The sequence below is a fragment of the Crocodylus siamensis genome, chromosome 15, assembly GCF_052110815.1.
Source record: "Crocodylus siamensis isolate JL-2025a chromosome 15, ASM5211081v1, whole genome shotgun sequence".
Classification (NCBI taxonomy): Eukaryota; Metazoa; Chordata; order Crocodylia; family Crocodylidae; genus Crocodylus; species Crocodylus siamensis.
In genome coordinates, this window is record NC_143409.1 from 39,562,633 (window position 1) to 39,586,212 (window position 23,580).

Consider the following 23,580-nt stretch of genomic DNA (forward strand, 5'->3'; position numbering starts at 1 on the left):
TCCCTGATATCCAACCTATATTTTCCTTGCTTCAGTTTGAGCCCAGGATTTCTTGTTCGATTTTTAATACGAAAATCAGCTGGTTATCATCACCAACCTCTTTACAGTAACTGAAGAGGTATCAAGTTGGCCTTCAGTCTTTTCTTCTCTATGCTAAATAAGCCCAGTGCTTCCAAGCTTTCTTCTATATTTTCTAGACTTCGTATCATTTTAGTTGCTTTCTTCTAGGTGCTCCACTTGGTTCACGTCTTTCTTGAAGTTAGGTGCCCACAGTGTACCACCTAAGGCTCTACCATTGCTGGACAGAGCAGAAGACTCTTCCTACAGTTTCTCTCTAGCCCTACTGTTTGTACAACCCAGTAGGCAATTAGATCTTTTTTTTGCAGGAATATTCCACTGTTGCCTCAGATTCAGCTTGCAGTCCACTCTAGCCTGTAGTTTTCTAGGACACTGCAGGCTAGCCAGTTGTTCCCATTTTGTATTCAAGTATTTGATTGCTCTTTCCTAAGCACAGCAGTTTGCACTTGTCCTTATTGAATTTCATCCAATTTTTTTCAAACCATTTCTCCAATATATTGAGTTCACTTTGAATCCTAATCCTGTTCTCTTAAGTGTCTGCTAACTATCCACCTTAGTGTCACCCAAAAAATTCAGGAGATGTTGAATTTTAAAAAAGAAAATAAATTGTATGTCTGAATGCTTAACAGGAGCAAAGATGAGTTGGAGGGAACCTAGAGCGGGGTTTAAGGCTGTACCAAGGGAAGGGAGTAAAGGGAGGGAGATTAAAGAGGACTACAGTCAAGGGTAAATAATGTTGGAAGGGGGTGACATGGACACGGGCAATATGCTGAGTTGGGTGGAATAAGGATATGGGCACTTATCAGTCCTGCACTTTCCTCTCCTGGGTATGTGCTGAGACCAGAGAGGGTCCTGCCACCCTCCCTGTGATGCTGCATGGAACAAAGACTTTGTCCGTCTCCAGCCATGTGTGGGGGACATGGTGAGGGGGCTTTCTTTGTAAGCGTCTCTTTGTTCCTACCAACATTGAGAGCTAGGATCAAGGGAAGCCCTGACCTAAGTATGGAGCTGAAAGCAGATATGTAGAAAGCATATACCAAAAACATAGTGCTAAGACTGGGGTAAGAAGTCTTTAAGAATGGGCATGCTGGATGCATACCTCAAGCTTTCAAGCACTGGGAATAGAGGATTAGAATATGCACCAAGATGCCCGAGGCAGTTTATAAGCTTTGAAGATAATGCTCCAAGCCATATTCATCTAGCTGAGAACGTTACACCAAGATGAACAGGCCACTTTACATTTCTCTACTCCGCCTATACTACAGGAAAAGGTATACAGCTCCTTCCCTCTAATCTTCATCCATACTCCCTAAAAAAATTTCTTCTCCAGTTTTAGCCTGTGAAGGGCATCTAGATATAGCAAAGTAATGAGCAAAGATTAATTTTGGACAACATTAGAGCAAAGATCCAGTTCCGGTACAGACAGAGTTGAGAGGACTTTTCTGGTTCAAAGCTATTCTTCCAAGGACTCTCAAATCCACATGCTTATTTGGATTGTCTTGAAATGTACTGAGCTTCACGGGGTCACAAGTAAAAGTTCAGGGATTCTCATTTTGGGTTTTCTAGGCAAGAGGTTCCCAAGACACAGATGCCTCAAAGAGGTCAGCTACTGCATTTCTTGAAATTCACAGGCTCTGTGAATGTTTTCACATACATCTACCTTCTAAAGTGCTAATGGCTAAATGGGACAGGAGTGGAGGGTACCTTTCAAATGGTGGTGGGTGGGCAGAGACTTATATTGTGGAGGAGAGGGATGGAGAAGACAGACATATTAGTCTTCGTTCATGTGTTGAACATTATTGTATAAAAAAACCCACCAAAGGTGTTGGAGCTTAGGCCTGTCTGAGATGTTGCTCCTGGGCTGTTAGCAACCACATATTTCAAACAGTTGGAAGCATGGTCACTATCCCCTTTCCACCATAACCAAGCAGTACAGAGAGAGGACGCAAGCAGTCACACAGCACTTATACAGCCTAGCCTGGGAGTCTGAAAACCTGGGCCATATTCACAGCCATACCACTGGCCTCCTGGGTAATGGTGGAAGAATTCATTTTACTTCTCCATGCTTCAGCATCCTTCATTTCTACAAAAGGGGATAATACTACTTCCTTCCTTGGCAAACTGCTTTGTGATCCTATGATAAAAAGCCTTTATCTGGCCCCAGAAACATCTCACACACATAACAACTATGGTATAATCATATTGGTACGAGCATACCTGTGTGACCTCTAACTCCTACCAATATCATTTCTTTTCATCAAAGAACCTAGGACATTCACTGACAAAGAAGCTTTTTTAAAATCCAGTACAGCTTATTGGATTTTGATTCTTCCTTAATATCTTGAGCACTTTCAGAATGTTGATTCCACCAAAACAATGTCACACTTTAGTGTTCTAGAAATATGAGTTACACAATCAGTCCAACTTACCAGTCTCCTCTGTAAGCAGTATCCCAACACAACCTCAGTGCACATGCTCTGGCTTTGGCTTTTCACAGGGCTACTTGGGGTTGTCACCTTAACTCCCCATTTCCTGATCTTCAGAACACTGGGTTTTGCTGAACTTGACATTAGTAGAAGGCACAAGATACTACAGGACAATCTTAACTGCAGGTTAACAAAATCTTTTTGTCAGTAAATTCTTATCCACTTTCAGCAAGCTCTATAGATTTCTCCTGGCTTCCATGAATGTTCTTTCTTCCGTAAACAGGAATTTTCCCCCACTTAGTGACAGTTTCATCATTTTAATTGAGTAAAGCCATCACGAGGTGTCATTACCGAAGAAGCAGCTCTAGCTACACAGTGTATTAAAAGTAACTTAAAATATGCATTCAAGGGCCAGCTGCTAAGGCCACCAAACCTTCATTGGGTGCGTAGATGCAACTTTATCTTTAAAGGAGTGCTTATACGGTCTCCTGGAATGCAGAGACTGAAAAGGATTTGGGGTAAAACAGCAGAGAACCAACTGAACATGAGTTCCCAATACAATGCTGTAGTTGAGAAAATGAACATGAGCGAACTTTCAGGTTATACCATGGAACTATCAGATAGGACTAGGAAGCTAGCATTAGTAAGACCATTACTAAAATACTGCATCCAGTTGCAGTGCCCATGCTTCAAAAAGAAAAAGTTGAAAAATTGGAAAAAGGTTCAGGAAAGAGGTACAAGAATGCTGAAGAACATGATATACCATGAGAGGCTTAAGTTGCTCAATCTATTCAGTTTACCTCAGAAAAAAAGCTATGAGGTGACATGAAGATGAGCTACTGGCACCGAACATAGAAATGATATTTCTGATAATAGCTGGTAGAAGCCAGGAGCAAGTTGTTTGTGGATGCTCTCACACGTAAGGCTTTTAAATCAAGACCAGGCATCTTTCTTAAAGATGCGCTATTTCTCAAACAAAAGGGATGCGTCTATGGCAAAGTTTAGTTCTTTGCCCAGGGTCCTACAGGAAGCCAGGATAAACAACTAAAACAATCCCTTTTGCTCTTAAAATCTCTGACTAATCTAAGACCAGTGGATCAGGTAATCCATTCCTTGCTTGTGGTACAGCTCTAACAAGGAGAAATACTACAGCAAATAAAGTGGGTCAGATAAAGTTTAAAATTCCAGAGTAGCGCTCCCAATAGTTTTCCTATCTGGAGTATTGTTAGATGAAAAACTAAGGAAAAATGGTCTGATCTGGAACAAACAGCTGTCTTGTCTAGGGCAGAGACAGACCAGACCACGCCATGACAGCCTGAAGTCCTGATTTATGGATCCAATTAAGAGAATTACACCTGGGGTCTCCCAGCATTTACAATTCAGATACATCCTATTAGTAGCTAAAAATATATGGAAAGCTTTGCCTTCTTTAAATTGCCTGCTGTTTGACTACTGGTTGTTTAAGAATATTTGATAAGGATGTTATATGACAGACCATCCCCTCAAAAAGTCTGAGGGGCGGTCTTGCTGTGCAACAATGGAATGCCCCCTCTTTGGTTTCTGTGGGTAGGGCAGGCCAAGGAGTTTTAGGATTGCAGAGTCTCTGCTTTCAAAGGAACAAATTCCTCAGAGCTAGAGATCAGTTATCATGCAGAAGTGGGCCAGAGCACTGTGGAGACAGCAGCAGTTTCTTCAACTGGGTGAGAAGCCTTTTACTTGAGTCCTTTGCTAAGGAGCAGACTGTGTGCACCAACATGCCAGGCTCCTGCTTTAATATCCCACCAGAAGCCTCTGGCAGGTCTGGGCCCGATTACAAGCGGGGCAAAAAAGAGCCTGCCACAATACTTCAGGATGCTGCATTTCTGGCCTTTTGACCTCTCTTCTTTCATTGATGCCTCACCAGGCCAACTATATAACCCAGGCCTCAGAGTTCAAAGTGCTACACAAATGAAACCTATTTCAAAACCTTATGAAAAGCTTAAGTTAAACATGGTCACATGACTCCCTCAACAGACTTTAACTTTAAAACCCTCTTTAATTAAACAGCCGCCCTTCTGCTGTTCACTGACACAGTTCTGGCATACTTCTTTCTGAGCAACTACTGATCTCCAGCTCTCAGGAATTCCTCCTTTACAAACTGAGAATCCGTGCAAGTCCAACACTCCTCTGCCTACCCCGAGCCTCTTCTCTCTGCAAAGCAGCAGTAAGGGCTAATCGCTCAGTGTTTCTTGTACTGACAAAATCAAAACTAAGGACTATGATGCTTAAGCGCAAGCTCCTCAAAGGCACATAGAGGGTGCATCTACATGAGAAGCTAAAGGCGCAATAAACCAATTCTACTGCACATTAGCATGGCAAGCAAAACCCGCATTAACGCGCTATTATGCACAGTACAATCTGTCTACTGTGCATTACCATCACAAAAAAGCGTGCACTGGTGCTAATGTGCAGCAGCACTGATTAAGGCACGTTAAGTTAGTACTTGTAATTACAGGTACTAACTAAACTTAATGTGCTGTAATTACAGCCCATTAACGAATGTGTAGATGTGCCCAGAGAGATCACCACCCTCTGTCCCTAGTGCTACAGTGCTTTGGTGCTTGCAGCCCAACATTTTAATGCAAGTTGCTTCCTAGTTCGCTCTCCACCATCACTGCTAAATCTGGCTCCAATACAATAACAAGAACATAAATAATTCACTTCCTACCTTGATGCTTAATTTATTTTTCAAAGGGTAATTCCTTTAATGCATAAACACATAACCAATATGTCAAAGAAATTACTTACCAGTCCCTCATTATCTTCTGAAGTTCTCTGGTAATGTGCTGCTAGAGCAACATAATCTGGTGCCTGCTTGTTACATTCAAGACACTTCAGTCCCTGACGGATTAGCCGCAACGGGTCCGTATAGAGAGGCATGGCTGGTTGAACGTTGGTAGATGTTCCCGTACCACTTCCCAGTGTAGCACTGGATTTACATGAAGATGATGACAAGTGCAAAGTCTGAGGAGCCAAACACACCGAAGAGCTTGTAGGAGAGGGTGAAAACATTTGGTCTATGGAAATTGGTTTCATTAACAGCTGAGAACACTGCATGATAAACCCTTTACTCTTGTGATCTCTTGCATGTTTAAGCAAACTACACTTATTAAAGAAGAGCAGCACTGTCGAACACTGAGTGCACATTACTTCAATGTGGACACTTCGCCTACTATAATGTTGAGTTAGGCTTTTCTCTAAGGCAAATGAATCCCCACATTCTAGGCAACAATACCCAGATGTAGGTAAATGAATACTGCTGTCAGATGGTGGGCTGAGGTTTGGAGTATATATTGGCACAGGATTGGCACTATGTAGTACTTTATTAAATGCCTCCACGATTACAGGAGCAGCTTTCTTTACCTGATGAACCAGTGGCACTGTCATTTGCGTTAGCTGAGGCTGGTTTCGTCTTTGCACAGATGATTTTGCTGCAACGGAAGCAGCAACGCTGTGTGGGACTAAATTGAGATTTGCCAAATGTATTGCCTTGGGAAGAAGGCTGGAAGTGGTCGAGTTAGATGGCTGTATTGCAATGCCCTGCTGTTGCTGTTGCCTCTTACCGGGCTGCTGACTGACAGCACCTATTTTTATGGCACCACTGCTACAGTTGGACACCGGAGACAAAGATGCAGTGGATGCGCTGTTTGCGGCAATATCTACTTTCATGCCATCAACCAGGGGGCTTGCTACATTTGACACTTGAATAGTCACAGCAGCTCCATTTTTTGTGGAAGTCTTGTTTGCCTCATTTTCTATAACAGCACTGGTATCAGGCGAAGGAAAGCATTTAATAAATTCTTCAGTAGCTAAGCTTTCTGCAGGTGATTCTTCAGAAGATTTGCCAAGATCATCACTTTCTGGCAAAATCCGAGTAACAGTTCTTTTAATTTCACCAGAGGATGTCTTAATAGTCTTTATCCTAACTTTGGGAATGGCTGGCGGAGAGCCAGCTGCCATGGAAGGAGAGCCTTTTCCACTGCTATCACTGCACACACTCCGAGGACTTTCAGGCTGCTTGTTGGTCTTTCTCACCACCTCAAGGGGGCTTCTTGGACTCTTTGGTGACTTGGGCATTTTGGGACTGCCCTTAATACCATCTTTAAAAGAACCAGAAGGTTCTTTTGTAAGACTTGCTTGATCGTCTTTTGGGATACATGCAACTTTTTTGGCCTGCAGAGCTACTAATGCAGCAACACAAGAGGACAACTTTGAGTGGGTTGGCTTTAGACGCTGGCGAGGTGGGACTGAGGAAGAGATGTTCACGTCAGGTATAGACACTTTGCTTTCCCCCAAGTTATTGTTGTGGAGATTTCCAAATGTCAAACCTTCTCCAAGGAAGCTGTTGGTATCCACCAGATCTTTACTGGACTCTACGAACTTCTCTGTTGTTTTCTCCTGCTCTCTTCTGTTCATATCCAGCCGACTTTCCTGGTGGCAGTGAATTTCCATCTTTTGTTCCTTTTTGCAATATTGATCAAACATACTTAACTCTGGCTCTGGTAACGTCCGAAAATGATCTAAAGCAGAAGCCCCAGTTGGAATATACATTTGAGGTGCTGAGAAATATAGAGTTTGGGCATGTTTTGGTTTATCGCTAATATTGTTCTCTTTGAATGAGTCCTCCGGTTCTGGACTAGAGATAGGGCTGAACTGACTGAATGTTGGTAAAGGCTCTGACTTTGACTGGTCCAGTTTTTCTGGGTAGTTTCTTGAGCTATCACCATTGATAAAGGCCGAATCAAATTTCCCATAATGGTGCACTAAATTGTGAGGCTCTGAGGGCAAATCAGATGCACGGAATCCATTGTGTAACAGACCGGGTCCAAGGTGATTCCCCTCCTTTTCTGCTTCAAAGGACTCCTGACGACTTGTGTTCTTCACAATAACACTCACAACAGGCGCATCAGGAGCTGGCACCGAGTGGGACAAGGACACATTTTCATCTATACATATTCCAGATGGCTTCAGGTGATTTTCATTGTCCTCACCAGTTGACTGAATGGTCTCCTTGGCATCAAGGCTAGTTGGGTCTGGGATGTCAAAAGCAGCCAAAAGGTCATCAAAGTCCGGGGTTTTCATGTCCCCCATGATGAAATCTAAAATTAAACGCAAAACATGTTATCATATTTCTTATTTTTTCCACATTGAAAAACCTTTACTTGGATAAAATATTGGATGACCTCAAAAGGAAAATAAAAGATAGGGTTCTGGCCAGTACATGGAGGGCAGGACAGGAACTTTCAGCATGCTGTAACTTTAATTATGTAATTAAATGTTCAGAAATTTCTTAGGTTAGTTGCAGAAAACAAACTCAGAGGTTTTTCATAGATTTCATAGACATTACGGCTAGAAGGGACCACGGAAGATCATCAACCCCAGCCCCCTGCCCAAAGGGCAGGAAGTCAGCTGGGGTCACAGGATGCCAGCAAGATAAGCATCCAATTTTCTCTTGAAGGTGTTCAATGTAGGCATTTAAACCACCTCCGATGACAGGCTATTCCAGACCTTGGGGCTCGGTACCCTAGCTGGCCTTCCTTCCTCAATGACCCGGGAAGTTACTCCTAAAAGGTCATGAACACACAGTCAGTCCTATAAGACAGGTCCACTGCTCTGCACCCTTTATACCAAGGGTGGACAAAATACAGCCTGCAGAATCTGGCCTGCCAGCTTTTTTTTGTTGGAAAAGTGTGCATATTCCAGGTCAAATTAGCCAAATCAGTTCTGAAACCTTTGTACTGAGCAAAAAAAATCAATCGTTCAAACACCGTATATGGCACTACAACTGGCAAGTATCCTCCACCCTAGACTTTTCAGCCTGGGGCTTTAGATACTCCCAAATCCATTGGCGGGCATCCTACGTGCAGGCCCAAGCCTGGAGGCTTAGGGTTTGAATGCTCCTGAATCTCACTTGTCCTTAATCAAAGGCCACAGGAGCAAGCTAGGGAGGAGTCCCCCATTTCCGTAAAGTAGGTGTGTAGCCAAGATCCTCCCCCTGGAAGCTGGCCAGTGGGAAAACTAATTACAAGACTCTCATAGGGCATCCTATCCACAATGCATTGGACAGTGGTGCACCCTCCACTACACAATGCCATTTAAATCCATCTCATTTCAGGTAACAGACCAGTGCAGTGGACTACACTTGATCTTAGCCCACAAGCAGCCTGCTCCTGCTTCTGCCCTTGCTGTGACATGCTACACTGTGCCACGCTACACCGTGCCATGCTGGGTCAAGTGGGGAAGGGAGTTGCAGCTAGGTGGCTCCTGATCCAGTCCACTAGGTTCTGGTTCCACCTCTTGGCCACCTTTCTCCCACTCTGCCCACCGGGCACAATGATCAGTCACTTGGGGGCAGGCAGAGCAAGAAGAAGGCAGCCAGCAGCCTGCACACCGGGGCAGGAGCCACCTGGCTGAAGCTGCCCCAGCCAAAGTGGCACAGCAGGGCCAGGAGCAGGAGGACAATCCACTGCTGGAGGCAAGAGGAGCTACAACACCAGGAGTAGCCCAGCCAGCAAGCTGTGAACACTGGCCAGGGTGGGGCCGGCAGATGCAGGCTGGAGCCAGCAGGGCTCAGCCCCATACAGAGCACCAAGGACCTTACTGCCCACGTGAGCTCTGCTGCACACGCCCACCGCCCCCTCCCTCACCTCAGCCCCAGCTGGCTCCCAAGACATAGCACCTAGGCAGCACCCTGCACACACACACCCCACCACCAGGCAGGGGTTTGGCAGGAGTGGATCACCCATCCTGCTCCCAAACATTGCTCCCCACCCACCTGCAGCCCCACCTCACATAGGGAGTTTCAGTGAGTTGTTGCACAGGGGGTGGGGGGGGAGACCAGATGCTGACCTTGCCCACAATAGCTCATCAAAATGCCTTGTGGCCCCTGGGCCCACCCCTGCTTTACACTGTGCAGCCAGCAGAACCCAGCTGCAGGTGCTGTTTCCCATTGTAAAGAAGTCCTCAGAAGAGATGAGGCTGGGTCCTACATCTTCAGGGTGCATCAGGAATGACTGACTAGACTACACTGTGCTCTGGCTACTCACTAGGCACATGGAGAGCTGTTAGGCTGACAGGGGCAGAAACCTGGGAAGCTGGGACTGGTTGTTGGTTCAGCTTCTCTCCTTTCTTGCACTGCTCTGGTAGCTGTGAGGAGGAGGAAGAGAAAGAGGGCAGCCCTTCTTTCCTAGGTGCTCCCCTAGATTCAGGCAGGGCCAGCTGAATCCCTGTCCTACTGGGCAGCTGCAGCAATGCCACCAACCTCCAACTTCAGAAGGAGAGAGGTCAGTACAAACACTGCAGTTCCAAAGTCACAAGGCCAGGCTCAGACTCAGGGAGCACATCTGTCATGAGTCAAACAGCATATTCTTCCCAATACAAACTTCCCTCCCAGATCACAGATGCACACTGCCACCAGGCTAGTTCAAGAAAAGAAACTAGTGTGAGATCTAACTGACAGAAACATTGCCTGAAAAGGTTACAGTGTAGCCAAACCTGGAGTATTTAAATCCACCTGGGGGGGGACGGGAAAAAAACAGAAACCATCAACTAACCCATAAGAAACTGCACTGAAAAATGAGCTCCCTGGTGCCCTGCCCAGAGCAACTTAAATAATACAAGTCTTTAGTAAATATTTTAGTATGTTGTTCAGCACCTCTACCAGCCAAGCAGGGTTTATTTTAAACAGGGGACCCATCCTGTAGTCCTTAATTACGAAATGAGAGATTTGCCTGAGCACATCTAGAAGGGATCATGATAAAGTCAGAATCAAAAATCAAATACTTCTGACCAGTTCCTGGGATATATCATCGTTCTGCAAGGGAAGTCAGGATTATGCAGGCACTGGCTTCTGCTTCATGCTGCAGTTATACCCAAGCTTTTGATTATGATTTTCACCCAATTTTCCTCTCCAATAAACACAGGAGGTAAAAAAAAAAACCACTTGGTGTGAACATTTGTGTTTACTATGATAACCATTTAGATTTTGTTTTCCTTTTAGCTGTAAATATATTCATGAAAATATTTTAAAATATTACAACTTATTTTGATATTAAAAAAAAAAAATTGTCACGTTTTTCCAAATACCTCTCACTTACAATAAGCAAGTTTGTGTGACTCCAGAATTGGATGTATATGGAAAACCACAACACTTATATGGAGGTTGTTTGGCAGGGACCGGTTGTTGTTTGTTTTAATTTAAACAAAGAAGTTTTTTCATCACCAGTGACTGCAACTTTGTCATAGGAGCCAGCACTCAATATTTTAACAGTCAAAACTTGCACATAAAAACCCCTTCCTTTCCAGACGGCTGGTAAGAGGGGACAAGTTAAGTGAACTGACAACCAGACACTCCATTTCATCACCCCCAAAAAATGGGATGTACTGACTCGTCTTGGCACTCCTTTCACTTCAAGCTACCACTTCTTAGGGCTAAATTTAGTCCGTTCTGATTAATCATGTTTATGGTGATAATAGTTAAAATCTAATCAAAATGGGATCTTCTGGACTTCGTACTGCCACAGAGAAGCAGTCACTGCCCCAGAAAATTTACAATGTAAATAGACTAGCATCAAGGAAAGGGATACAACATGCCAGCAGAGTGATACATCAGTAACAAGTGTCACCTTAATACCACAATTCCTCCCCCCCACAGTCCCCACTCCACACTTCCTAACCAGATGATCCTCAAGAAAACATACAAAATATAGGACCTGTCTGTCTCTAAGCAAAAGTTAACTATAGCCAGGGCACAAGTCATTGTGGATACTTTGGTTTACAAATTGCTCATTTTGGTTTTAGATTAGGCCTGTTCTAACTGACTTCAGCAAAACAAAAATGAAAGTGTCCGGAAAGTGGTTTGCACCAGGATTAAAAACAGGCCCTTAGTTAAACCAGTACAGTGCTCTGTTCAAACCAGGCCCTGGAAGCTCAACTATTCCATATGCTCAAGATCACTGCCACTCCATGATGAGTTTCAAATACCATGTGGACAACAGCAACGGGTGAGGAACATGGACCCAAGACTTCCCCATTACTTGGGGATGGAGAAGCCTGTACCAGTTGGGCATGAGGATAAGGCATCCTTCATCTCCAGAAATTTCTGCCAGATAAGTCATCATGCAACAAAGATGTTTCAGTCCATACAGCATAAATGCCCAAGTCTCTATACACAGTAAATAAAGCACAATGTTACCTAAAGCCATTTTCTAAAGCACCTAAAGAGCTTTTGAAAAATTCCACACCTCTCTAGTACCTATTTGCAGATTTAGGCATCCAATACTTTTAAAATCTGGTCCTACAGGGCTGCAGCGAGAAAAGCTTTGAGAGAAGAAATCTAGTGTTTTGCAGGAAAGTGTGTGTGCATCTTTAAGTCCAACAGCAGCCTAATTCTTACTCTGTATGAGTACAAAGAGAAGACATGTCTCTCCTTTACCAAGACTGCAGTAATTCTTAATAAGCTTGGGTCTCATATAAGGTTACATTTTCTCAGAGCAAAAAAGAATTGGGCTCTGAGAACCTGGTAAAACCTAGCAAACACCTTGCCAACTGAAGAGATTTTAAAATGACGACATCTATTTAAAATTTTGGTTAAGTGACAAACATTTCTTTGTGTTCTTAAACACTGAACAGAAAATAGTTTTAACTCAGTGTGCTAAGTCAAGGCTGTCCAACTTATCAAGAGCTGGGGGCTGCACGCCTCATAGACCACACCAGTGGGGACCATGGTGTGTGCACATGGGCAGAGAGGCATCCCCTGGTGCACCACACATGGTGGTGCCCCACCTCAACTTCAGCTGCCCAGTTAGGGGGATTCCTTCTGCACAGGTGCTCCAGGCCCTCAGCTGCCCCAGCACTGTGGGCTGTGCCACACTGCACCATACCACACTTTGTCACACCGCACCACACCACACTTTGTCACCACATCCCCTAGGGCCAGGACATGCAACAGAAGCCAGAGGAGGGAGAGCTCCAGCTGCTGCTGCTGCAGCCAGAGCAAGGAGAGTGATAGCTGGGTGGGAACCCAGAGGCCACATGTTAACCCCTTGCAGGCCACATGCAGCCCACAAGCTGCAAGTTGGACAGCCCTGTGTTAGATAGACTTCATCTATGGCACTGCAATTTCAACCAAGCGGCAGACCACTTCGAGGTGAAGCATTTTCCCCTCAGAAGCAGAGAGGAGAGAGCAAAGGAAGAAAAAGGAGAGAAATCCCAGCCAACAGCCTACTCTCACCTGCAGAAAGACTTGCAACTTCTGCTGACAGATCTGTGGCCGAGCAATTGGACTCTTAAGTCACCTCAAGATCCACCAGTGAGCCATGGTAGAGGCCACTGAGGGATTGCTGATGGTGATGGATTCCATCACTACTTTCTGTATATGCCAGTTTGCAAGCAAAAAATGAAAAAGTAATCTTGCCATTCATATAATGCAAGTCCTAACCACTGAACTTAGCGTAAAAAAAAAACAACTAGGGACCAGATACATTTTTTTAAGTACCCCTGAAAGCTTGCTAAGAACTTTTTTCCAACTACTCAGTTGGTCTAATAAAAGAGATCACATCTACTCAAAGAACCTGGCCTGCCCATGTCCTTAGACCAACATTGCTACAACCAAAAACCCAGTAAAAGTACCCCTTAAACAAACACACACACACATAAAATTAAACAAAATGCACAAGTCATCAGATGAGCCAGTAGGCATCAGCTACTTACAACGCAACAAAATCAGCCCATTTCATGAACCAAGAAAGGGAGGGTATTGTACAAGAAAGCACTGGGGACCATACGTGGCTCAAACTCTCTAGAGCACTACAGTCCAAAGAGCGGAGAGCCACCAGGGCTGCAAGTTTCACAGGACCCTTTTGCTCCATCTCAGCTCCAAGGAACTTCGAGTTGCTGAAGAACTACTGCTGGATCAATGCCCTACCTGCACGCCTTGCAGAGACCATTTTTTCCTGTAGGCTTCCAAAACTTGCAATGGCTCCTGTAGACTTCAGAGCAACACAGATGAGCTGCCACAGAGAGAAACTTCAAGGCTGCCACCTAATATTATTACACATGAAAACACAACTATACCAAGCCCTGGAAACACTGAGAAGTCTGAACAAAAAGACCCCTCCAGTTCATATACGATGGAAAAATATTGACCAACAGCAACTCTGTATGGCAGTTCTCTAGCCAGCGTTTTTTGGGGGTTTTGGTTGCCTTTTTTTTTGGAGGGGATGTGGGTGGAAAAGGGAGGCAGACAAGGATTGTTTGCCAATGAAATACTTTCAGAGGCTGGGAGGTCAGGAGCACGGACTGAAGGAGCGTATGCCAACTGGCAGTAGAAGATAAAGCCGTGTTTGTGGAGGGAGGCATTCATCTACTCTAGGGAGTATCACGAGGGAGTGGATTTGGGCAGGTTAAAGGGGCAAGAAAGCCAGCTAGCTGAGGCAGGGTCAAATTAGAGGCTCCAAAAGAGACACAACCTTCAGACTTCAACGTGTTAACAAGCACTAAAGTACCAGCGGTGCACGCAATGGAAGAACAGGGAGGGCAAGTCCGTGCCAATTTAATTTCTAGAGCTTAGCACGAAAGGGGCCTGGTCATAAACTTTGTAAATCCAGCCAGGGCACTTGGACAGCCCTGCTCTGGCAGACTGCACAGAGGTGTGGAAGTCCAGGCACCTCTTACTCTGCCAGCCGCCTGCTGCATACCTCCAAGCCAGTCACAGCAGTGCTCTGTGCTGCGGTTCCCCTGGGTAAGGAGCAGACCCTGCCCCCTGACCCACCTACACAGCTAGTTTCAAAGGTCAAGGCAGGTATGATCATGTAGTCTACGGCCCTGCATATGCAGGCCTACACCTCAAAAGTGGATGAAAGTCCTTTGGAAAACTATGTAACCCCCTTCAAGACTTGGCAAGTCAGGGGCGGCTCCAACATTTGACTCCCCTTGCCGCTCGCAAACCGCAGCTGATTTCACCCTCGTGCTTGTTGAACTTCAGCATGCGTCCCTCGAACCTTTCCGAGCTCTTTGCGCGCGGGCCTGACGCACCCCTCTCCCCCCGCTCGGTGAGACCCCCTTTCCCTGCGAAAGGCCCACCCGTCCACCCTCCTCTCTGCCGGGACGGGGCAGCTGGGGCAACGTTTCGTGCCCCCGTCGCTCGATGCCGCCCGCGCCACCTCCTCCCAGCTCTGCCCGCCCTACCAGGGCCGCTTCGCCTCCTGGCGCCTACCTGCCCTGCAGGTCCCCGGGGCGACAGCCGCGCTGACAGCTCCGGGGCCACAGCCCCGCCGTGACAGCGCCCGGCCCCCTCGCTCGCGGGACGGGGGGCGCAGGCTGCTCAGCCCCCTGCCGCCCTGCCCTGCCGGGAATACGCCGTGCTGGCGGCCTGTCCCCGCCCGTGCATCGCAGCCCGTCGGCAGGGCGCGGGGAGCTGCCTGCGAGCCCGGGGCGGCGGACGCGGCCCCGCGTGTCCGTGCGCCCGGGGGGGGCGAGCGGCACTTACCGGCGAGGCAGCTGCTCCGCGGGCCGCGCCGCCCGGGCCCTGCGCAGGCCTCACCCAGCGCCGGGCAGCGACGGCCGCAACATGGCGGCGGCGGCGGCGGGCGGCGCCGGGGGCGGGGCGGGGCCGGGCCTGGGCTCAGCCGCCTCAGCCGCTCCCGGCCCGGCCCCGCGCTCCCGCCCGCCGCCCCGGAGCAGGACCCGCCACGCGCCGCAGCCCGCGCCCCGGCCTGCCCAGGCCACGGGCCACGCGCGGCGCCTGCTGCGGGGCGGCCCCCACCCGCCTGCGTGCCGGGCCCGTCTTCGCCCGCACCCGGCTGCCCGCCGCGCTGGCCCCGGCCCCGACCCACAGCCTGGGCCGGGCCGCGAGCCTGGGCTGGCCCGGGGGGCAGCGCCGCGCCGCGCCACTCACCCGGCCCCGCGGCGGCGGCGGGTGAGTTTGACAGCCCTGGTCCGCACTGGTGCCCGTCAGCGCGGTCACAGCCTGGCCCCCTCGGAAAACGCCAGCCCGCAGCTGTCACTTGTTTTTTTTCTGTCTACAGAAAAATAATAGGAGCAATTCGTCATTGCAAAGAGCTCAGGGCAGGATGCTGGAAGACCATGAATCCCTATTTGAAAGCTCTGGGGTTGTCTCCTCAACCGTGCGCGCCAACACGGGGCTGCAGCCCGCAGCACTGCTAAGGGGACGCCCGGGCCCTCCAGGGTGCGTGGCACCCGGTTGAGGATCACCCTCTGCAAGGCACCGCCCGGCCTCCCTTCTGCCTGACTTGAGGTTAACACAACAAACCGCCTTTTTGTCTTCCTAGAAAAACACAGCCCCTGAGGCAATGATGGCTGAGCTTTGTTGGAAGACTAACCAGCTCCCCTGGTTAGTCAGCAGCGTCTGTAGAGATCGGCCTGTTCTGGTGAAGGGCTACATCTAAGATTCCAAGATTATCTTTACAGACGTGTCTAAACTTAGTTCCCTTTCCAATGCAAATAGTTCCCAGTTAAGGACAAAATCCATCCAATTCTGTCCCTAGGCTCATTCAGTTCCCCTACCTCAAGATGAAGGGTCACTTGGAACGAGGAGGTGCCTATCTCAGTATTTTGTACAGATCTTTTTTGAAGATTATTACTCTGGTTTCTTATGTCTTTCTGACAGCAGGAATGTTTTTAAATCTTCCCAATACTTGAAAAAAGAAATACAAAGCAGTCTTTTTCTCTCTCCTTCCAGTTTGCTTTTAGATGCATCCCTTGCTCCACAGCAACTCATGTAATTTCTTTTTCCATGAAACAGTGGCATCATGGACATGTTCATCATGAAGCTGTAATCTGAGCTCTTGCTAGTATGAGTGTTTGCCCTCCCACGCTCTTTGGGTTGGGATGCAACAATGTATAAATAAAGTGATTGTGCTAGAGAGAGAAGAGAAAGCAATTTGCATCTGCTTGGCATGCAAATAGTGATGTGGGTAGGGTGGAAGAGTTTGTCAATGGGAGGCAGCGCTACTATTTTTAATTTTAAAAAATCATTGCTGGGTTTATTATAATGAAACAGAAGCTGATTTTCATAGATCACAAGTGTCTGGAGAGGCAGGACATACCAGTGGTTCAAGCAGGAGCCTGGGCTGTGGGAAACCTGGTTCAATTTTTTCTCCACCACAGTTATACTGGACACATCTTCATGCGCCTCTTTTAAGTGGGCTTAGCCTAAAATCACCAGTATTAAGGCACAGTAAGAGAGCATGTCCACATATGCGCATCCTTAATGCATCTTAAAATGGTGACTTAAGGCTATGTGAGCCTAAATTTGATACCCGCATAAAGCAGGTATCAAATTTAGGCACAAATAGCTAAGTCTCATTAGTACATGTGTAGATGTACTAATGCACTTTAACACAGTGTGTATCAATGGATACACACTGGGTAATGTGCATTAGCACGTTTGCACATGCCAATGTAACTTAGCGATTCACGACTAAATTAAATGTGCCTTAATGCGCATTAGTGTGTCCATGTGTAGACATGTGCCTAAATTCTCTTAATATGCCTTAAGCAAAGGTGCATTAAGTTTAGGTGTGCATAAATACGTGTGTAGATAGGCCTACTATGCAGTAGCTTTCTACACAGTAAATCTAGGCTGGAGTAAATGCATGTGTAGACACACCCATTGTGAACCTGGGCAGGGGTCTTAGTCTTTCTTTGCCTCAGTTTCCCTATGTGTAGAATGAGGGTAATACTAATAACTTTTCCCTTAGCCTTTTGGCTCAGACCAAGTGTAGCCCCTGTTCTGTCAGGGGAGATGCCATGATCACCAGGCCAAGCTCACTTAAATGGCATTGTGTTGTCAAGGGTGGGGACTTGTCCAATGCACTGCCGGCAGGTCCCCCTTCAAGAGTCTACTATAGCCTCCCAATGGGAGGATCTCAGCTTCATGCTTTATTTATGTGGAGATGGTGGATTTCTCCTTAACTTGCTCCTTTGGCCTTTTGGCTATGAGCAAGCAAGACTTGGGGACATCTGAACTCCAATGGGCTTGGGGCCTGCACGTAGGCCTAGAAAGTGGGGATGATTCTGCTAAAGGTTTATATGAAACAGAAAAGTAAGCAGTAATGTAATTGCAGATATCAGCCCACCTTGTTTTGTAGGTGCTGCTGTCTGGATAATTAGCCAGTAGATGTGGTAGAATGCTTTAGCCATGGTGCTAAACTAAATATTCATTCTCTTGCAATAAAAGGCTCCTATTTAGCTTTGTACAGAGCAGTACATAGCTGTGCATCTTTTTTAATATGCCTTCCCCTATGTTCTTGTCTACCATTTTGGTTCAGATCATACAGAACAGTGTGTACCAGGAGATGTGATCGTCCATTAACAAATAAAACAAAAGGCAACTTTCCCATTAAGAGCTATTCCATTAAAAATGGAAGATGGTACATTTTTTAATGGCATATTCTAGTGAGAGCAGGCTGGGCCAGTCCTATCAAGGGAGACTTTCTACAGAGTTATAACTATCATCTAAGTCCCAAACTGGAGATTTCCCATAAAGAACTTTCATCCATTAGTTTCTGAAGTTCCCAGGTCTATCCTGGGATAAGAGCTGCCACTCATTGAAATACTGGTTGTTATATGAAGACAGATCTTGGGAGTCAGCTGCTTTGTTTTAAGTGATTTTATTTTCTTCTGTCTTCCTAAGGGGGAGTCCTCTCCTCTGGAAAAAAGATCATGTTCTCTCCATCTCCCAGGCAGTAGTTACCCTTGCTAAGGTCTTAGTTTAATAAAGGTCTTGATCTTCCCAACCTCCTCAAACCTTCCCAAAGGTTAAGCAGGACTTGTGGTTGCTCTGGTAGAGGTGCAACCAGACTTGGCCAACCTACAGGTCATCTGCTAAGGGAGAACTTTCCTCAGGTTTGAGCCTTTTCCTTCCCTGGCCTTATAAGAGGAGTTATATCAACCTCCAAGGTATTCTTAGAAGCTTAACACATGAAACACAAACCTCTATGTATTCAAAAGTTAGGCAATACTCAAATGAAGATTGCTGGTGGAACCTGAACTTTATCACCTTTGTGTGAAGGTACTATGGTTATTTCTCTGTAAAAAACCTGTTTTCTACAGGATACCCACACAGAGTGGACAGTGAATAAGGCAGGGTTTTGTAGTTGATGAAGTTAAGGACACAGAAGGAAAAAGAAATGCCCTCAAGGCTAAGCAAAGCTAAATAAAATGAATTGTGTTACATAAAATATGTTGTTTTATTTTTCTTAGTGGGTAAACTTGAAATAATTAATTCAAACTTCTAGGTGCAAAGCATGGGTTATGTGTAATAGAGTCCCAAAATTAGGAGTAGGATTTTTGCTTTCAGTGAAAATGTGTTGATAATGCCAGTTTCACAGTACTGGCACTACCGACACAATGAACAGCTGAAATGTACTTCTTTTAAAAAATACGAAAACTAAAATGATATAGAAAAGCTCATTTCAAGGATACAGTTACAATAAGAAAATGATATTTCAAAAGCCATGGAACTTCTAAACATAAGACTGTAAGACCTGAACTCTGGGTTCAGCCCTTTAAAATGTAAGATCTGTCTACACTGCACAGTTAACCTGGGTTGACCCTGTCTCTATTCCAGCACCACCCTTGTGGCACGCATGACACACAGATTGGCCACTCCTGGGCTACATAATACCTGGCAGTGGCCTGGGTGGTGGAAGCACTTTGCTTGGATGTAGGTGGTGTAGGTTCAAAACTCCTCAGGCTAAACACGAAGGGAAACTGGATCTCTTTCTCCCTAGGCAAGTGCCTTGGCTATTGAGCTAGAAGCTGGGGCTCTCTTCTGTGGTATTTTTTCCCCTGAAGCACATGCGGTGACAGAACAGGTGAACCTTTACACTGGAAAATTAAATTGATAAATTCAGCTTGTCAGAGCACTGCTTCCCTACGCGGAGTATCACTCTATTGTTCATGTTCCCGGCGATCTCAAAGTGGATTGCTCATTTCATTCACAAACATGTCTATGTCAGAAATAATTATAAAGAGGTCGCATCACAGCAGTCATACTGTCGTAGTCAGTCGACTCCCTCGGTCCTCTCCGTCATGAGATACCTGGAAAAATAGCTGTGCTTGTGTAATCCTGCAGGAGGTGGGGGGGGGAATAACTGCAAATTGAGAAGTTCTCAGAGGAAACCTGTTCTGTCAAAAGCTCCCATTCATGCCTGCCTGGGGGGCTCCAGCTCTTGTGCCTCTGTGGATCAGAGCTGGGGTAGTGAGACACTGTCTCTCAAGGAACAAGGCCACAAACCACATCAGGTATAGCCCTAGCCTTTAGTAGCCTATGTCAGGTTTGGACTGCAAAACAAAGAAGGCTGGCTCCCCTTCCCAATGGAGCTCCTCATGCAATACAAAGAGCTCTATAAATTGGAATATCAATAATGTTGATCAAGAAAGTGAGAAGCCTCATGCTTTTCAAGAGAGAATAACCACCACCAGTATCACAACCATGGGTGGGCCAGAAGGCTACAAGGCCAGGTCCTGCTTAAAGGGTTGGGTGTGGGACCTTAATGGAGCTAGGGGGAGTTCTCACCTTCCCATTCTCCCTCCCCCTTCCATCCCCACACCTTCCCTACAGTGGCTTTGGCAGTGGGGAGGACAGCCCAGAAGCAGTTGCACATCAGGCCTGTGCAAGTCAGCAGTGATCCGACCTGGCTTCAGATCCAGCCGCTTCAGATGGCCGCGATCCGATCCAATCTTGGGACCGGGTTTCTGCCTCGGTCCAGCCAAAGCTTCGGAGCCACCTCGGAGATCCAGCCATAGGGTAGAATGGGGAATCAATGAAATAGCTATAACGTTGTTGTTTTTTGTCTGGTTTGGATTAAACTTGCAGAAATGGTAGCCTCTGCTGAGTTCATGAAATCTGCCAAGTTTAAAGAAGATCGGTGCAGGGGGTTGGGAGGAACTGTACCCCAAATTCTTGGAAGCCAAACTCACGTCAGGGCTGTTTTCACCACAGAGGGGTGAAAACTGCAGGGCTGGTAGCTCTTGCTGAGGCCACAAAGTCTGCTAGGTTTCAAGGAGATCAGTGCAAGGGTTTGGGGGGAACTGCACCTCGAGCTGCGGACAAGCAAAACTCATGCCATGGGTGACACTGCATGTGCTAAGGTGCAGCAGGGTGACAGCTGCAGGGATGGTGGCCCCTGCTGTGGCCACGATGCCTGCCAGCTGTTTAGGAGATGGGTGCAGGGGTGTTGTGGGGCCCTGCACCCCTAGCTGCTGAGGGACAAAGCTGGTGCCAAGACTGTTTGTGTCTTGTGGTAGTTGATTGTCTACCTTGATTCTTTCCTCTCCTTAGCCTGGTTTTGTAGGTGCTAATTGATGCTCGTTAAGTCTTTATGTAGGAGCTAGGTCCTGTGTATTGAGCTGGTCCCTGAGTGAATCACGACTGATTGTTGGTAACTGGGAACACAGCAGCTCAGCAGCCAGGCCTGCAGCAGTGCCCCCCTCCCCACCCCAAGACAGACACCGTCGGTCCCTCAAGCACCCAGGGCACCAGTTTTGTCTGTCAGCAGCTTGAGGGACGGTTTTCCCCAAACCCCTGCACCGATCTTCTTGAAACTCGGCAGGTTTTGTGGCCTCAGCAAGAGCTACCAGTCCTGCAGTTTTCACCGCCCCCCTCCCCCCCCCCGTGTTGTAACACATAGATTTGACAGTTTTGCTTTCACGAATTTGGGGTGCCGTTCCCCCCAAACCCTGCACCAAACTTCTTGAAACTTATCAGATTTCATGCTCTCTGCAGAGTCTACCATCCCTGAAAATTTCATCCAAATCGGACAAAAAACAACACAGCTATAGCTATTTTGTTGTTTCCCCAGTGTACCCTATGGCCGGCCCCACCTGCCGGTCCCCGCGGCGGCCGCAGCTGCCCCGGCCCGAAGCGCTGCCCCAAGCCGGCGCGGCCCGGCTGCACACGGTTCCCCGTGTGATGGCATTACACAGTGCAGGAGCAGCAGCCAAAGATTTGCTGCTGTAGGGGGAGTTGTCATTTCCTTTTCTTGCCACTGAAAATCAGCATGTAAATAGTTGCTTTATATGTATCAGCAGCAAAAAAGAAGGGTGACATCCCCTTGCCTGCAGCAGCCCCCTTGGCCACAGCACCTGCCCTCTACGTTGCTGCCGCCCAGGGATACTAGTCAGTTAGGCCTCTGACCTTTCATCACCATCAATAGCTAGTGTCTAAGGGTCTGAAAGCTTGGTAACACCCAAAGCTATTCAATAAGGAACACATAAGGCATACATTAAAACATTGCCCCAGTTAAACTAATATTTCAGTAAATTAAAAACCAAACATTTGGCAAAACTCTGATCAGCATGGTTAGACCAAAGAAACAATAAGCAAAATCTAGTTCGTTACCCCCACCTGGAGCTAGAGTATTCAGACTGAAAACACAGAGTGGTTACAGTGGTAGTTTACCTCTATAGCTCTGTCAGATTAAGAGCATGTGATGCCATGCAGCCTTGCCCATGAATACTATTCCACCCCCTACAGCTGGAACAGCAGCTGCAGAAGTGTCACACAGGTCAGCTCATCTGAGTAAGCCTGGGTCTGTCATTCTTCCTCAGCTCTGAAGCAGCCTGGGCTAACTGTGTAGGCTGGCAGAGATCAATTCTGTAGCAGGCACATGGTGTGTAGGCATCCCCATGCCTCTGCTCAGCTGCCGACTCCTTTGTGGGGCTGGCATGGTGCCTTCCATTGGCTGTCACCCACAGAGAGATTTTCACCCTATGTGAATTGTTAAAATGTCCTGCCACTGAAATAACACACTTGCGTCGCCACTATGACAAGCCTATGTTTTAGCCCTGGGGCCTGGCTGCCTTGCTGAGTGGGCAAACCAAATCTTTACCGTCATCTGTCATTTTGCAAGATAGGCCTCCTTTGCTTGCCCACCTGGAGAGGTTGCAAAGTTGCTAGGAAATGCCAGCATTTAGATTGCCTTGTCTAAATATATTATGACGCAGTCTTTAATTGCCTGATTGCTCCATCTTCCTTCTTCAGGTCCCTACCTTACTCAGTGCACAGAACGGATAGTTGAATGAGGCATGGGCCTGTGGCACAACCCAGGACACCTCGGACCAAGTTTTGAGAGCACAAGTGCTCATGACCAGAGCTGCTGGAATATTTTAGATGAGGGGTTTGGATCTGGTCCACAGAATGGGGCTTTGGCCGCATTTAGCTGCAGGAGGCTTTGCCTGCTCTGCAGCTGGGCAGTGGAGAAGCAGCAGTGTGGAAAAGTGGTGAAGAGAGTGGTTAAGACATAGAACAGGCCCATCTTCAACTTGAACAGGATCATTCCTGGCTGCCACCAGAAACCCTTTTTAGACCAAACAATATTCCACTGAAGCAGGAAGAAAGAAATTCTAACCTGGTGGGTGGACACTGGCCAGGGGTACCCATGCACAAGTTCCTGCTGCCAAGCCAAGCGGGGTATGCCAGATCTCCCTGGCTAGGCTGTGGATGAGTATGGTCTGGAAGGCAAGTCTCCCAATTCCATGCAACAGCCCCTCCCCTCTGGCTAGAGAGGATCTCTCACACTGGATGTCACCAGAGCTCCCTGGACCCCAGGAAACCTTCCCAAACCATTTCTACTATCATGAAACCATTTGAAAGGTTTTGTTTTCATTCCAATGTGGAAGAAAAATCAAACTGTGAAATGGAGTTGTCATCTTTTGGAGAGAAGCATTCTTCTCATATCCCAACAAAAGGGAGGAGGGAGAGGAGGATCCACGCAGTGAACCAAAGACTGTGGCGCTGGTGTCATCGGGAAGGCTTCGGCTTCCATGACCACAGCCCGCTCTTTGGCGAGAGAGGCAGCGAGCTGCTGGGAAGAGATGGCCTCCACCTCTCTCCCCTGGGGAGGAGGCTCTTCTCAACCAGGCTGGCTGACCTGCTCCACCGGGCTTTAAACTAAGCCCGCTGGGGGATGGGGGGACTACTGCCTCTGCTGGCCCACTGAGTGACCCTTGCAAAGCCAGTGGACCAAAGCACTTAAGGGAGCCCACCCCTGCCTCAGCCCTGGCACAATCT

The 23,580-nt window shown here is 47.2% G+C and overlaps 1 protein-coding gene across 2 annotated transcripts in view; it reads right to left on the bottom strand.

Moving 5' to 3' along the window:
- Positions 1-15,164, bottom strand: part of ZNF592 (zinc finger protein 592) — a 73,212-nt gene extending 58,048 nt beyond the window's left edge. Inside the window, exons 1-2 of one of the 2 annotated variants that reach the window (XM_090028687.1) lie at positions 15,031-15,164; positions 5,292-7,642 (exon numbers count right to left, since the gene is read on the bottom strand). In XM_090028687.1, the coding sequence (XP_089884813.1) occupies positions 5,292-7,634 (2,343 nt within the window). In that variant the 5' untranslated portion in view covers positions 7,635-7,642; positions 15,031-15,164. Of the gene's footprint in view, positions 1-5,291; positions 7,643-14,757; positions 14,983-15,030 lie in introns of those variants that run through there. The other variant, XM_090028688.1, reaches the window with a different exon arrangement.
- Between the last annotated feature and the right edge of the window lie 8,416 nt (positions 15,165-23,580).